This window comes from Molothrus ater, chromosome 7 (genome assembly GCF_012460135.2).
Source record: "Molothrus ater isolate BHLD 08-10-18 breed brown headed cowbird chromosome 7, BPBGC_Mater_1.1, whole genome shotgun sequence".
NCBI classification, from domain to species: domain Eukaryota; kingdom Metazoa; phylum Chordata; class Aves; order Passeriformes; family Icteridae; genus Molothrus; species Molothrus ater.
In genome coordinates this window covers 11,948,603-11,960,772 of record NC_050484.2, presented here as the reverse complement: position 1 = coordinate 11,960,772, position 12,170 = coordinate 11,948,603, and the positions used below count along the sequence as shown (strand labels likewise).

At 39.2% G+C, this 12,170-nt stretch overlaps 1 protein-coding gene across 1 annotated transcript in view; it reads right to left on the bottom strand.

Annotated features, from left to right (window-relative positions):
* BMPR2 (bone morphogenetic protein receptor type 2) overlaps window positions 1-12,170 on the bottom strand; it is a 105,724-nt gene that overhangs the window by 51,264 nt on the left and 42,290 nt on the right. Inside the window, exons 2-3 of the mRNA XM_036387212.2 lie at window positions 2,021-2,194; window positions 561-740 (exon numbers count right to left, since the gene is read on the bottom strand). Coding sequence (XP_036243105.1) covers window positions 561-740; window positions 2,021-2,194 — 354 coding nt within the window. The remainder of the gene's footprint in view (window positions 1-560; window positions 741-2,020; window positions 2,195-12,170) is intronic.

Genomic DNA, 12,170 nt, shown 5'->3' with positions numbered 1-12,170 from the left:
ATAACTGAAAAGAAAATTACGTTGCTCAAACTAATATTCTTTGAGCATTATGTCAAAGTTAGCCCTTACCAGAGATATGCAAAAGAAAGAAGTCAGATTTCAGGGACTGTTGGAGAGAACTTCTGATACAAGACCAGTTCTACCACTCAAAACTACCTGTGATTAATGACTGACCAGACAGGTCAGTACCTTTCCAAAGGTACCATAGTGTAGATGAAACCACTGGCCTCTTCTCAACAGAAGTCATGAATCTTCTGAACACCTCCATAGGCTTCTGAGGTTGAGCATCCAAATATCAAAACAGACAAGATTAGAGACCATTCTGAAAAATATAATCTGTATTCAGCAGTTGCCAATACAAACAATCTTGTAAGCATTTCTTTGTGGAGCAATGTGGAATATGAGTGTGACAAACTTCCTAAGGGAAAGCTCTGTTCTGTTTGCCATCTCTGTGACACAGAAAGGTCACAGGTTTCACATTTAACAGTAGCACAAAAAGAAAGCTCTTTCCTTAAAATCTTTATACCATGAAAAGACAGAAACACAAACATCTGACTTACTGTAAGGTGTTGTATCAGTGGGGTCAGGAGGTGGGAAGTTTTCTGTGAAGTTGACATTGCACAGGTCTGTACTGCAGCAGCAGAAGCGGTATGTTCCATTCTGAATCAAGGAAGGGGTGGTTGTAACTATACACTCTTCAAAGTGACACTCCTGGGGGTCTCCTATATGAGACCAGCAACCTGCAAAAAGAAGCAAATTACTTTTTTTTCTTTTTCAAGTAAGCATAAAATTAATTCTACTGACTGGATAAACACACCTACAGAAATCCATACATTACCTGATTAAACATTACATAGTGGGGTGAAAACAGTTATCATAATTTGCTTGTCTGACTTTACTACCATCTTTTAAACCTAAACCTGAAGAATTTCTTTTAGAACTCCCCATAGCCAAGGAGAAGAAAATATGTGCAGGGATGAAGGCCAACATTCAGCTGTTGCCTTACTATGATAAAATCTGAATTTCTGAGCCTTCTAAGCAGAAATATGCTATTCCTCATCTCTCTGATACCACAGACCATATCACCATTTTCTGGTCCACAGACTAAATGAGTTGTGACCCAATCCCTTCCTTAGGACACAAGACTGCATCTACAGCTTGGTGCTTCTTGCATAATTTTCAAAATTCTGCCCTTCCTCACTGACAGCATCACTGGACTTTTCTACAGGACCACAGCTTATTGCCTGGCTCATACCAGGTTCTTTGTCCCTGCAGCAACTGTTCATTCCCAAGCATGGTCAACAGCAGTTAAATGTCATTAAATCACAAATACCTGGAAGGGAAAGGGGCAGCAGTGGGGCAGAGGTGAGGAGTCAAGCTGCTCCCTTCAGCAGATTGCCAGATCAAACAGGAATCATGGACTACAACTCCACAGGCTATTTGTGAACACCAGCTGCATTTTCATTCAGCCTTATACTACATTAACTTGCATCCAAGTAAAAAAGAGAAGAATCCCTGAGAATCACAATCAAAACCTGTCTTCAGAAACTGCAAGGCCCTCCACACCTCCGACCTTCATTCTCCCCACAGAACATCACTGAATTACAGTACTGATATCTGAACTATAGCTGCAATTTCCTTTGTAAACAAACATCCAATCAATATGAATGTACACTTTTTACTTAATAAGACACTTGCTGTTAAATTTATCATTACAGTCAATACATATACTGAAATTCAAGAAAGCCATCTTCCCCTGGACATCCTATGTAACAAGAAATTTGAATGCTTCTTCTTTCAGCTGTACGTTGATGCCTTTGGTCTCTTTTAGAAGTTATTAATTTCAAACAAACTTTCTGTTCACATTTAAAATAGTTAAATGGGAAGTTTAAAGTTATGCATTTTAACAATGTGCAAGAAGTCTAGTTCTGCACCTGTGCAGCTTTGGATGAGCTGGCTAGATCACAAAGAAGGGAAATAAGTAACAAAACTACTGCATTAAAACTGAACTGTTACATACCTTGTTTTACAAGATGTATGTCTCCTTCTCGTGTTTTTTCCCAAAGTCCATAGCAGGTACTACCTTTCATGCACAAAATTGTGCCATTCTCCTGGGAGATTCGGCTCTCACTGATTCCATGGTCCTGCTGATAGGGGTCTTTAAATGCACACAGCCGCTCCTCACTCTGGGTAGCTTTAGCCAAAGAAAGAAAAATAATTTTTGTCAGTGATTCCATGCATAAAATATTACCTTTAATAAAGAGATTATTAAGGTCTTCTGAAAAGATACATTCAAAAAAAGCTTGATGAGTAACTACAAGGCACTTAGATGCTATTCAGAAGTACAGCTCAGCAAATATCCAATCACAGTAAGAATTTGTAGTACATTTTTCAACAACTAGACTTCATCCAGTTCTTTAATTCCCATCAAAGCATTGGCAGCAAAAAGATGCAAGATGAAGTAGATTGGTCTTTTGGGTAAAAGAGATTTTGAACTTAAAGTAAAATTATAGCATATGTAATTGTAAATTATTAAAGGTCCTGTATAAAATATCTTCTCACAGATGGTTTATTTCTTTGATCATTCTTCAGCACTGGCCCCAAAGAAGCCATGTTTCAGCAAGGCAGACTTACTGCAAGAACACTGCTTCACTGTGTCACCAGCTGGGGTGATTGGCTAAAAAAAACCAAGAGACTTGGGTACATGTGTCTCACTTTTAAGGCTATTACTACTCATTAGGAGTCAAAATTTGTAATTCTTTTATGCTGAGACAACTATGGATTGCTGCACTATTCAGGCCAGCATTCTGTCAGTGTTTCCCAGTTTATGGTGTGGCAGCAGTAATTAAAATAGCACAACTTAGCTGATTTTTCTACTGGTCTGGCAGAGCATGTGTGATCAGTTGAGCTGCATGTCAGCTCAGTGGGGGCAAAACTCTCAGCTAAGGAGAGAGAAACTTCTTAACCCAGCGTAATTCAATCCCTTGCAGCTCCGCACACTCCAAGAACCTGGCGGGCAGTCCATGCTGCTCACCCACCTCTCTGAACTCTGGTCAGAAAGTCAGTTGCCTAAATTTCACATCTGATTTTTTAAAAAAATCTCTCTGAGCAGAGTTAGTCAAGTTACTGAGTACAAAAAGGTCACACATGAACAGCCAGCACATGCTGCCTCCAGCAGAACTTGCCAGTTGCACGCTGCAGTTTCATTCTCAGAACAGCTGAGTATGCCAGGCGTGAAGCATCTGTCCTGCATTCTCTGCTCCGTGACACGGCACTGGCCAAGAGACAGTGTATGAAAGGACAGCACCCCACTGCCGTAAGGGAATTGCATCTGACTCACTTTTTGAAAAGTCAAAGGAGAAAAACTATCACAGAATTATAGTTTTCAAGACACAACGGGACAAAAGTGTACAGCCTTGTGAAATAGGACACGTCTGCTCTGAGGGACAGTAGGAAGGTTTTAAAACCTCTTGCATATGATAGCTGAGTGGGGCTAAGGCCATCCAAGATCTGGTTGTTTACAAAATGCTCAAATTGCTTCAAGATAAGCCCTTTCATTAGTTGCCTTTGTGAAAAATTGATTTAAAGGAACAGAATTTATGAAACAGCCACACAAATCTGGTTTCCTTATTTAAAAAGAAAAGTAATTCCAGGAAAGTCCACTTTAATAATACCTCAATATGTTAAAAAAAAATCTTTGAACCCATGAACTAATATAAGAAGAAAAAAGACCAAAACAAACCAAAACCTTTTGAGTTTGCCTTGGACTCAGACAAAAAATAATGATATGTATCATGTCTGTGCACCACCAACTGAGACAGCTTTAATTGCTCCCTTTTCAGGTCGCTTAATCCTTCTATAAAACTTCTAGGATCAAGATTGAGAGGTAAGAATATGAGAAGACACCCCAAAAAAGAGAAGTTTTTAAGAGTCATGCTAGATGCTGTCCAACCATAAAAGTACTACAGAAAATAAAAGTAACTACCAAAGGCTTTTCTGATTTAAAAAGACTGTATTTCCCTATAAGAATACCTGCAGAGGGGAGGATGGGGCAAGCATGAGAAAACACAACACAGAGCTAGCTACCTGATTGTCTATCAATTTTCTTGCAAAGTAATAAAAATACAAGTGAAGTTGACACAATTTAATGTCAGATGATCTCAGTGGGAAACTTTTCCAACAAAAAAATAAAGGTTACTCATCCAAGAAGTAGAGTTTTCATGCTGATCACTGCACATTCCTGCTTCGATTATAACTCGGAGAAGCACGGCCCCTGTGGGAGCAGTACCCACTGCAATACTCTGCTGACCCCTGCCCCTTCCCTGATGGCATGGAACATCTGGAGAACAGGGGACATGGAACAAAAGCTACTTTGTTTTTCTCCGTGGCCTCTGTACGTTCATTGTTGAAGTTGTAATGCCGAAGAAAATTGGGTAGGGCATTAAGACGTACAGAAACCATCTTGCAGAACAACAGAATAGATGAGCTGCTTCAGTTACTGCTCGTGATTTCAGTACATTCCTGTTCTGGCATTTCTTTCTTCCAGGCAGTGGAAACTAGTCAGATTTAAAACTTTTAGTACTGGAATACTTCTAGGTCAGGTCTTGAAAGCAGCCTAGGTGAGTATGCTTGTATACTTTAAGCCTTGCCCAAAAGAAGTACTACAAAGTACTACTACAAAAACCCCACAGAAGTTCTGGAGTGCCTCTTTATAAAAGCTGACCTATTTCAACAGAAATCTTACTCTTCAAGGTGAAATACCATTGCTCATTTGGATTTCCACATGTTCACATGGATGATGTTTGTCAGTTTTCAGTCATCAAGGAAGCCAGTAGGTATGCAGGGCGCATTCAGAGCTGAACCTCATCTCCCTGTCCCTTGGGAGCTGTGCACCTGCAGTGCTTGAGGGCAGCCACTAACACACTCTGGAGCAGCTTAGCTGGAAAGAATTCCAAAGCTGCTTCTCCATGCTTGGAGATAGTTGAAAACTGTCTAGATACGATCCCAGGCAGCTGGCTCTAGGTGAGCCTACCTCGGCAAGGAGTTGGAGCAGGTGACCTTCAGAGGTTCCTCTCAGCCTCAACCATTCTGCAATTCTTGCATGTCTCCAATGTGCAGCAAACAAGACACAAAAATTATTTCTCAGCTGGGCTACTTGCTCTTTTTTGTCTCCAAGGCAGGCAAGATGGTAGGGTAAGACTAGAACTACTGGATTCTCTTGCTTGTCCTCAGTTCAAATAGATCCAAACAGACCCGAGGAAATACCTTAATGTTAAGATCCTCATTAAACAACAAGAGCAATTAAAATAAATAACTTAGCTTATGAAGACTGAGGCTGCTGAACCACTTTTGATACATCCAGTTCATTTGCTACCTGTCAGAAACATGCAGACGTGTGCTCACCAGATATTAGGGAGCCATGAGCAGTTCACTGTACAGTGCCCTTTTCCTTACAGATCTCACAGACCCAAGATGCACCAGCAGGGTATCCTCAAATCAGCAAAATGCAGAAGCCATTCATTTACAGATCAAGCTATGCAGTGTATCTGCCCAGACATGAAATGTCCCAGCACACAAACACAACCAAGATCTAGCACCAAAGTGGCAGCATAGGTTTCACAGGACATGTGCTGCATGGCTGAAGCCATCCTTTAAAACCCCGAATTTACCTTTATACGATAATTTCATAGTAAACTCCATTCATCACATTGAACTTATTACACATTCAGATCTTTTCTAATTGACCCTTTAATGAAATTTCATGAGAGATTTTGAAATAAATAAATGGCAACTGAATGCCTACATGTCATACACCACTGAAAAATTGGCTACTGGAGAAACTGTAGAAGCAACAGATAGGATGACACTGAAGAGGACAAAAAGGAAAACAGACAAGAAATTATGAAGGATTTATAATGAAATGTCAATTTTCCATTCCTGTTGTATTGGCATACCAGACAAACTATGTCAGAATACTTAAACAGAAATAATAAAATGAACTCAAGCTTCTGTTCTCTCATCCTGCAGAGATTTCTAACAAAGCCAAGAAGGGAAGCACCATTTGCACAAGTTCTACCAAGGAAAAAGCCAACAAGAGCATGGCAAGCTCTTCAACTCCCTATCATAAACCAGAAAAAAACCCAAACCTCAAAATGAGTTTTGCTGCTCTCCAGCCCATTTTACACCTCTATGTATACAAAAATACACTTTTATATACAGATTCAGAAACAAACATAAGTGGCATTCGGATTGAATATGGGTGCTCCCAGCAGTCATCTAAGAAACAGCAAATGTTCTCAGCTTTCCTGCTTGGCTGCCACTACTGGTGAGTCTGATCATCACACACACTTGTAACAGACTTTACTTGAATCAGACTGTGAAAACTTATTGTCATTTTCCAAGAATGGGTAAACAGACTACAATAAATTACTTTCCTGGAATCACAAAGGAACTGGGAATTTCCCATTGTTTCCCAAGTGGCTCACACTTACTGTCTCAGTGGCCTGGGGGCATAGAGCTCACCCCCATACCACTATACAGCCCAGAAAAAGAGGACCAGGGCTTCAGGAAATTCCTTCTGGCATACAGCTCAGGGTTTTATGTGATTTACCATCTTAATCACTTCTACTGTCAACAAAAAGAAATCTGAACGTTATCACAGAAAAAACGCTATACAGATTTTTTTTCAGTATTTTCTCCCTACAATTACAATGTTATTTCCAGCTGCTCAGAAACAGAGAACTGATTCACACTGATAAGTGAATTCTGTCTGTTCACTACAAAAACACCCTGAGATGTTTACTACCTGAGTATTTGCCTTTTTTCCCCACTAAACATATTTCTGAACAGCAAAGATCAGAAGAAAATTCCAAGTGCATCTACTGTGTAGAAATGCAGTATGCGACTAACACACCATTCATCCATAGCAGGAGGAGTTCAAACAAACGAGTACGTTGCTGTTGTTTTTAATATAGTAATTCTTTCATGATCACTGCGTGTTCTAGGAAAACAACTACTGAAAACAATGAAAGAGAAATACCAAAAGTTACAGCAATCCAACTGCAAATCCTTAGAACATGAGTCATATTTTCATTAATAGCATCGGAAGTCGCTTCCATTAGTACTTCACTGATGCTTCCTGACCCTGCATCTATCCAATGCAGTACACAGAATTCACATCAAGTGTGAAGCGAGGGGGAAAGGAACAAAAAAAGGACTCAAATGTTACTTGAATGCTACTCCATAGTCTAATCATTGGGATTAAAGATAAATAACACACTTGCCACTTCATGATTAATGCCAGGCAAAACATTTTGTGACTCAACAGTGACAAATAAAAGAATGTGAGAACAGTCTGAAGACAAACCTGCATGCAATCTACAAGAACAGACCTGCTGGCATCACAGACCACACACAGGGGTACCTTGTTGGTAATTACACCAACTGCCTTTAAGTCCATAAAGGTGGTGACTTTAAAAAAAAGGCAAAAAAAGAAAAAGGTTTCTGAGCATGTTTGCCTGTAATGGAATTTCTTTAAATACAGGCCACCACACATTCAACTGGAAATCTCAGTAGGCTGCAACAGATTTGTTTTCAAAGATCAATGTTTTTTCTGTAACTTGTCCTTTCAATTAGTGAGATTTTCATCAGAACAGCCTTAGACACAAAACCTGTTTTATTTTGGCTCTGTCAGCTTTCTGTGGAACTCTTTTATTTACACAATAGGGGGAAACATCATTGCCCTCGAGACAGGGTTATGAGATAGTTTGCATCATGAAGACATGCTATTCTAAGGAAGGTATTCACCAGGAAGCTCCTCTGAGTATATCTTTTCAAATTCTGATAGCTGAATTCTCGTGTGATGTACAAAGAAATAGAGTCTTGAAGAAATCATCACTTAGTAAATACTCTGTTGCTTTTTTTATCTTTTTCTCCTCAGAGGCTTTAATTACAAATATTTCTAAATGTGTATCCACTTATATTAAAATATATCATAAGCAGATGTCTTTTGAAGGAAGTTGTGCTTCTCCAGACAGACCACCCTCAATACCAACTAGAGTGGGAGGAAAGAAAGCTAAACTACTGGTAACCTTCCACATATTTATACTTCCAGTATTCTGTTTTGTAGCATGTTTGACCAACTGAACAGCAGAGCTCTGTACTGACTGGTTAGAAAAACAAATAAATTGTCTGCCTAAGGATTAGGCATGAGGACATGAAGGTCTAAACCAACCTGAAATGGCCTGGAGACTTTGTGAGCAGGAGGTCAGGAGCAGCTCAGTGCAATACAAAGCCTGGGAATGTTTGGTCAGGCAGGCTGCACATCCTATTGCTTTACACAACCACTGGACTAATATTTTAAAGACATGAAGATGAAATAATGGAAATTTGCACAAGAGAATACAGCAGAACTTCTAGGAAGGAGGAAGGAAAGTAAAGAAAAATGCTTCAGAAATTTAACTCTGTGGTAAATGTACATATTTTCCTCTCCTCCTAAGAAAAGGAGGGGAAATAAAAACCATCATAATCCTTAACTATTTTACAGGACATAATATGTACCTCAAGATATACTGTAACATATATTTTGACAAGAAACCCTTTACAGTTTATACTTGGTGCTAAAATCTTAAATAATCTGTTCACAGTACACTCCATGTCCTTAGCCTTCGTTGATGAAAATTATTTTGGTTTTGTCTGCTTTTGCTGACTAACATCACAGTTTCAAATGCTGGCAATTACACAGAGCCAGGCTTTGACTGAGAACTAGTGCCAAAACTAAAATGAATGCTTGTACTGATACCCATTTCAAAGTGATTGACTGCACATGCAGATGACAAAATAACTCATGTTTACTACAAGGTCCTTTGCCCTTGAAACAGACTAGAAAATTCAAGTGTCTTTTTTCTGTATATGGATATACATGGTCTTTCCTTCTTAATCTAGCCTTCAAGCAAGCAAAGAAATTTGAAGCCTGTTTTCTTTCCTTGATCACTTTCTAACAGGGCTGATCAGGGCTACAAGCAGCAATGGAGACACCAATGGAGCCTTTTCCTGTCAAGTTTTCTTTAATAGTCCTTGGGTATCTTGGTGTTTCAGCTTCATTCTGCAGAACCACTGGTCTGCTGGCACTAAATAAGTGCAACAGAGCTGGATCACGTGGCAACTGTATTGAGTCATGGTGTGCAAAAGGTTCACATTTTGCTTTCCACTCAGGCACTGCTGTCTCAGACCACTTTGGTACACAGTCCATGGCTTCCTCTGGGACCAGCTGCCCCTCCTGGCACAACCTCACTGGCTCCTGGCTACCAACACGTGCCCCCCTTGCAGCCTTACACTAGTGTTGTACATCTCTGACCACCACACCAGCAATCCCACTAATTGGAATTAATGTAAATAGCCATTATGGAGAGGCCAAAAAGTAAATTGTCAACCCAAATTCTGTACTGAAGGCCTTGTTCTCCTTTTACCCAAATTCACTCTCAAAAGCAGTGTTGCCTTAGAAGAACCCAGCTTATGCAACAGAAGCCAGGCAGCAAAGAACCAGGATGGCAGAGATTTATTGCTAGCAGCTGACAAATTATGTCGTTCCCAAACGCTGCCAGATTTTATGAAAAAATACCTGAGTTTACTGCCAATAAACCATGTCACTGCCTTATTTCTACAACTTTCTAAATGTTTCTGAGGACCACCAGACCACCTTGCTGTGCAGACTTCATGAGAACCAGACATTGCCACAGACGCAAAGTTTTATCTATCTAGTAAGAGAACAAGACATGGTGGCAAGAAAGACAGCAACACCTCTGTTTTGGGTCAAAATTCAAGAATGTCAAGTGAATTTGAACAGTTAATACTGCTTTACATCAAGAGGATAAGAATTTTTCAGCTGATATGGGAAGAGATTCGAGCTGAATCTGTAATGAGGATATTGACTCAGCCAGGGTCAGAGAAGGACAAACTGCAGAATTAAACCCAAGCGTCCTAAAGTCTCCACTACAGCCATAACGAGTTGATCTTTGACTACATGAATCACTAATCAGAGCTTCCTCCACCTTACAATATCTCCTCCACAATGTATACAACTAAACAAGAAAAAGAATCTACCTCTCACAGTGACTCAGCATTTTCCTTAACATTGTTGCATAGCTGCATTCAGCCAGTATACAATAGAAACAAATGTCCTAAGTGTGTAAGTCTGTCTAGTCCAGCAGGTTTCCTCCTTCCACCTTTTCCCCCCTCTGCTAAAGTCCCCCTGATTTTTAACAAGACAGAATTAAAACAAAAGGCACGTAACAAAAAGGTAGTGGGAAAAGGTTATCAATCTGACCAATGTGAAATTCCCAAATATATCACTTGCTAAGTCTGAAAAAACCCCTCTGGTATGTTAAAAAAAAACTGTACCAGTATCTTACTTCAGTAATTACACAGGACTGATGACATTTTATCACACAACTTGGCACTTCAGAAATAGTTGAAGACTTTCGAGAAAGAGACTGCAGCAGGTTTCTTGGTGTTGTAAATACAGTAAAATGTCATGGCATTTTAGGATTCACTTCATTAAGCTTTAAAATACTCATCTTTGTCATTAGACTTCAATTTAGAGTCATTTCCAAAAACTTCATTTCGTATCAAAGCAAAATCCAGTCTGTGTGTTCTATATGGAAACACAAGGGTCCAAGAAGATTCAAAAAGTCTTCTGAAAAAGCTGTTAAGCTCAAATACTCCAAAGTAGAAGCAAATTAGCATAAAACATTATTAAACCATTAAATACCATAAAAGTGTCAAATCATAGAATATGTTTAACACTCACTTAAGGAGAATCTAATCTACTAATCTAAACACATTAGTGGAGGACAAAGTATAAAAAATTACCCTCAACTCCAAATGCTTGTTTAAAAAAATCTTAGAGTTTTCATGAAATTAATAAAGTTGAAGATTATGATTTTCTGTGAGGATTCACATGGCAAAAAGCATCCTTGTGGCTGCAAATCCACTGACTTGTTTGCACTGTCTTGTCTCTAGATGAAATGATTTTTGCTTATTTTACTCCATGAGCAAACAGGAATTCAAGTCTTTACACATCGCTGAATCACCTCAGAGAGAATCTACTTAAGACTCACAACGTAGAGCAAAAAAAAAAAAATTCAACAAGAAGTATTTTGCAAGCCAGCTTTAAGTATACCTTCCACTTTATTCAAGAATTAGTCCAACATGCACTAATGTTCATTTAAACCCAGATTTCTGGAAAAGCACAGGAAAGGGAGTAGCTGGCCTTCACTGACTCAACAGGATTTTAGACATCCAACTTCTCAAGGTCTCCCTGAAAAATCCCAGTCTACATTTAATCTGAAAGAGTGACTAAGTTAGAGGATTTAAACAAGTCCTGCACTTTTCCAATTATTTTTTATATATTTTTCACTTCCTAAATGACTCTATCTCCATTCAAAGAAAAAATAAGTAAGTTCATGTTACTGTTTAGCAATTATGTCAGAATAGAAATCACCACAGCCTTAGTCACACAATCTTTTCCAGTGGCCAGTGTCTATTTATGGAACTGAAAAAGCCTGAATTCTTTATCTTTGCCCTAGACTGGAGTTCAGGATTTTTTTCTGGGTATGAGCGTCTGGCTTTTGTTTATCTGGGCTGTCAAAGTAAAGTATTTGCATGGAATAACAGAGGAAACTCTGCAGCAAAAGCAACAGTAAAGCAAACTAATGATGTGATATTTATCCCCCAAACTCAGACTTCCCACAGCAAAATTGCTTATTTCAGAGTCTGCTTTACATTCCCTCTAAAAAGATCTGCTACTTGGTAGTCCCCCAACACATGTAATGCACTCACTTTTCTACCTAGCAGGGATGCCATTTCTACTGCAGATATTACTGAAACACTTTCTGGAGAGCTTTTCAGTACCTTAAATCTGAGAAAAGATAGAACCCATACAGCCTGGGTCTTACAGCGTATTACAAAAATTTTTCCTATAAACATTTTCAGGACGCTGTGAATACGCTACTGTGAATATGCTGAAACATTCAAAAACTGGCAAACGTTCTTGGACCTGAAGCTACAAGGAAATTAAGCTCCAGAATCACAATCATATTTTGCCCCCAGACAGAAGCATAATCTATTTGGCGTTGAAATCTTCAACCCTGAAGAAAATGACAAGAGCAGCA